General features: G+C 32.9%; 1 protein-coding gene across 1 annotated transcript in view; it reads left to right on the plus strand.

Annotated features, from left to right (window-relative positions):
* The window catches only part of LOC112500593 (sm-like protein LSM4), a 6,826-nt gene extending 6,010 nt beyond the window's left edge, over positions 1-816 (plus strand). The window contains exon 7 of the mRNA XM_025104102.1: positions 600-816. Coding sequence (XP_024959870.1) covers positions 600-622 — 23 coding nt within the window. The 3' untranslated portion in view covers positions 623-816. The remainder of the gene's footprint in view (positions 1-599) is intronic.
* Positions 817-4,339: the final 3,523 nt, after the last annotated feature.

Genomic DNA, 4,339 nt, shown 5'->3' on the forward strand with positions numbered 1-4,339 from the left:
ATATATATATATATATATATATTATATAGAGAGAGACTTTGAGATCATGTGAGAAGATTTTTGGTGAGAAGTGGTGAAGGTTGCATTATATTCTGTGGATGTATAAAGGTTACAGATCTGAAATATGTATCTAAAGTTATTCACCATTGTCTGTGAAGGCGGGTCACCTCCATACGACTTCACAGAAGTACAAGGATACTTTGACATATTATATGAATGTTACGATATATATTATGTGAATGTTTTATATTTTATATGGAAAATGACATTTCTCACAGGAACCAAACCATATATATATATTGATCATTTACAGACCACCATATTAGTACCAATTAGGTGCAGGTTCAAACGATAAGCTAAACATTTTTTGAGAAGGCGAGAAATTTCAATATCATATATGATTACAAGCATGGTACACAAGTTTAATCATATATGATTGAACACATAAATGAGTGTAATCATATATGATATTGAATATTCCTATCCTGCCTTATTGTAAATTGTTTTTAAGTTCTTGCATGATCCTCTCTCTCTATACATGGCATGCGAAACTAGCAGGTAGTGATAGATAAACTAAGAGCGTTTGGTTTTGGATTCAGGTGGAGGCCGTGGTCGTGGATGAATAATCTGTCAGTGATGAAAGAACCATATTTTGGTGGTTTTGTTTTTGTTGGGGGTGTATAATGAATGGATCCAGCCTTGTGGTTGTGGGTGTTAAAATGATGGATTTGGTCTGTTGTAAATTCAAGTATTATTCTTGTGGTATTTGTGTTTTTCTTCTTTATTATTTGAGAGATTATTGTTTATGAGAAAAAACTAAAAAACGTACTTTAACTTAATTCTTATCTTAGGTAACGTATTTTCATTTTGGTACCTAAGATGTAAAATTTTAAACATTTAAGTATTCGGGTAATTGGTTGAAGACTAATTTTAGGTTAAAAAAATCCTTGTCTATAACCATGTCAGAGTTGGATGTCACATCACTTCTTACATTAACATGATAACCGGTTATTCGGGTGCTTAAATGTCTAAAACTTTACATCTTAGGTATCAAAATGAAAGTTAAAATATGTTACTTTTTTATGCAATTTATATTTTTGAACAAGTCTGCACCAAGATTTGAAGGCAGTAATAAGATGTCTCACGTGGCCAAACGATTAAAAACGAAAAACACAAAATAATTATTATGATAGTAATAAAGAAAATCTTGTTTTTATTTCTGAAAATAGCATTTAAAAATACTCTCTATTACTTCATTTTACCAAAATATGTTAGAAATTGTTATTGTTTCTCTTCTTTATTCTTCTTCCTCGCCTAAACCATCGTATGAGGCCAAACGTCTTCCATTTGTTCTACTTTGATTTATTCTTTCCACATTGTGGAGTTAACGTGTATGGCTATTATATCAATTTATCTAATAGACTACTAAGGGTTCATGTAACTCATGCTGGATTTATCATATTCAGGACATTAACCTTCATAGGAAGATGGCTTATTCAAGAATTTGTGCACAAGGGTAAGGAACTTTAGATGAACTAATGCGAATGGGTGTAAGCCTCGCTGCTCGGAAACACCCAGTGCTGACCACACTGAGAGACACGAAAGCGCAGGTAACGCCAGTTGGCGAAGTGGCGTTAAGCATCCCTAGCGGTACGAAAAGAGAGGTCGTGATGATTTCATCTACGTTCGTTCCGCTCCTTGTGGAGTAGATCCCGCATCCAAGTCTTTAACTAGGGAACGAGATAATTTCCCACTACTGTTGGCAAGCTAGCCGGGCTATGGGCACGGTGGGAACAGACTTCCTAAAAAGCCAGCCCGAGCCGGGGTGCACGTGGGCCAACCTTGTTATTCTTTCTTGAGATGTGAACAATCTTTGGTTCAATCGGAGATTTGTTTGACATGTTTATAATTAAAATGAATTATTAATGTAGGGTCAATCACTAATCTATCCTTTTAACTAATTTTTTTTATGTTTTTGTCCTTAATTAATAAAAAAGCCAAAATATCCACATTTTCAGAGAGGTACATCTCTAAGAGCATCTCCAATGAAATATTCTTATAAGAAAAAGTGAAGTGACTTTGAACTACTCTTGTGGAGAGTTCTTATATTTTGATTGACTCATCTCCTTTGAGTTTTTGTATAAGAACATTGGTTTCTATCATGAAATTTGTATGAAATGACAATTTCCTAGTTCTTTCATATATTATTGACTTTATAATTATTAATACTATATATATAAAAATAATAATTATTGATGTTGAAAAAAAATACATGAGACCTACAAAAAGGAGGTTCTTATAAGAACTAACATTGTGAACTTTTATATGAATTCTTAATTTGATGAGTTGAAAGTAAGGTGACAACAAAAAGTGCAAAAATGAGGTTCTTATAAAAACTTCCCTTAAAGACACTCTAAGAGCATCTCCAATGGAAGTTTTTATAAGAACTCTTTACATGAAATGATCTAGAAACTCATGATTATTAAAAAAAAATCAAATAATAATTTATTTATTTATTATTACAGTAAATTACCTTTTTGTTCAATGTGGTTGCCACTTAACATTAATTCTCATCCTTGAACTTGATTTATTACGCTAATGGTTATTATATGTAACACACATGTTACCAAAGCACAATTACCACATAATTCTTAAGTTCAATTATAAGGCAAATCTCAACAAAATACGGGATACATGTATATAGCATCAAAAGATAAGTTTTTTACCAACATTTACGTCTAAAATACCGAAGAGTGTTCATCGGGAAAACATCAACCCGGAAAAGTGACAACTATACAAGTACTACCCAAAAGTATAAACTAACATGTACCAAAAGATGACGATCTTTGCTTTCGACGCGAACAATTAACGGTCAAACAACTTTCTTTTTACCCCTATCTTCTTTTCCTGAAATGTTTATCACTAAAAGAATAAGCTAACAAAACTTAGTGAGTTTAAACGGATGTCATGTGTATCATGTCTCACATAAGTTCACATACAAGGAAGTCAATGAGTACAAGAGTCGATTATCATCAAAGGCATGTGCTATCAAAGCATAGGTTCTTAAGGAAACAACAAAGTCAATAAACTTTCATCGAGTACTCGATCACATGAACTTATCTCACAAACATATCAAATACTCCTAATCACGCTATGGATAACTAGTACATTAACCAACAATTTATGTACAAATCAACCAACAAACATCATGTTTGACTGACCAATCCGTATTCCTCCACTCCCGAATGGTGTACAAACTCTCTACTCATCTTCCTGCAATAACCATCCTCCATCCCCGGACAGATGAGTAGGGAAATCCCCTTCCGGTTGTCTCACCCGGATCCAAAGGTGCCCGACAACCGACGCCCGACACAAGAACAAAGCAACAAACAAACTATTACAAGGAGTAATCATGGTATAACAAGTATCAAGACCATAAGGATAGCACATATACACATATAGCACATAATAAACACATATCCAAGTAAACTCACATTACAATTCGGTTGTATTAAACCGAATGCCAAATCAAGTGGTCGAATCCCAATTCCAGTTAAAAGGTTGAAAAGCACCTCCCAGACTTCCTTACAATATTAAACAATCCCTGGAATTCATATTCAAAGTCTCATTAGTGATGCACATTAAGAACTCACACAATTCCCATTTCAATTAGGCACTCTACTTTAAATTCCATTCAAAATACTCAACTTGCAGACCTGTTTTGACCCTTTAAAACTCAAAATCACCATTTAACTTCAAAAGGTAAGTTGTAGCCCTTTCTCTTACCTTTTCAGGGCCTATTTATACATAATTTTAGGAATTTTATACGAATTTATATAAGTTTTCAAAGACAGAGCTGTAACCATGTTGACATATGCTCAAAACATCCATTTTTCATTCAAAAACATGACCAATACTATCCCAATCAATTCCAATTTCATATATTCAATTATTTTTACCATATTACAGAATAAAATCAGTCATAAACCATGATTATAACATCAATTTCCTACCAATTTCTTCATATTTCACTTTGACTCCTAAAAGTCAACACATGTTCTTGAATTAACAATATACATTTCAAGAAATCTTACAATTCATCCATGGATTTCACATACTAAYAGATAATAACACTTAATCTTAACATAATTTCATTACTAAATCATCACATGCATGGACTCAAAACTAATCAATTTATGTACAAAACAAAAACAAGACTATGAGGTGAGTTTTACCTTTGATTTTTCCACAAATTCTTCAAAAATCTTGTTAAATCACTTGATTTAGGGTTAGATTAGCTCCAAGTGTGTGTGTTCTCACCTTAGAACACCAAGAACTG

This window comes from Cynara cardunculus, assembly GCF_001531365.2.
Source record: "Cynara cardunculus var. scolymus isolate 2C chromosome LG 17, CcrdV1, whole genome shotgun sequence".
NCBI lineage: Eukaryota > Viridiplantae > Streptophyta > Magnoliopsida > Asterales > Asteraceae > Cynara > Cynara cardunculus.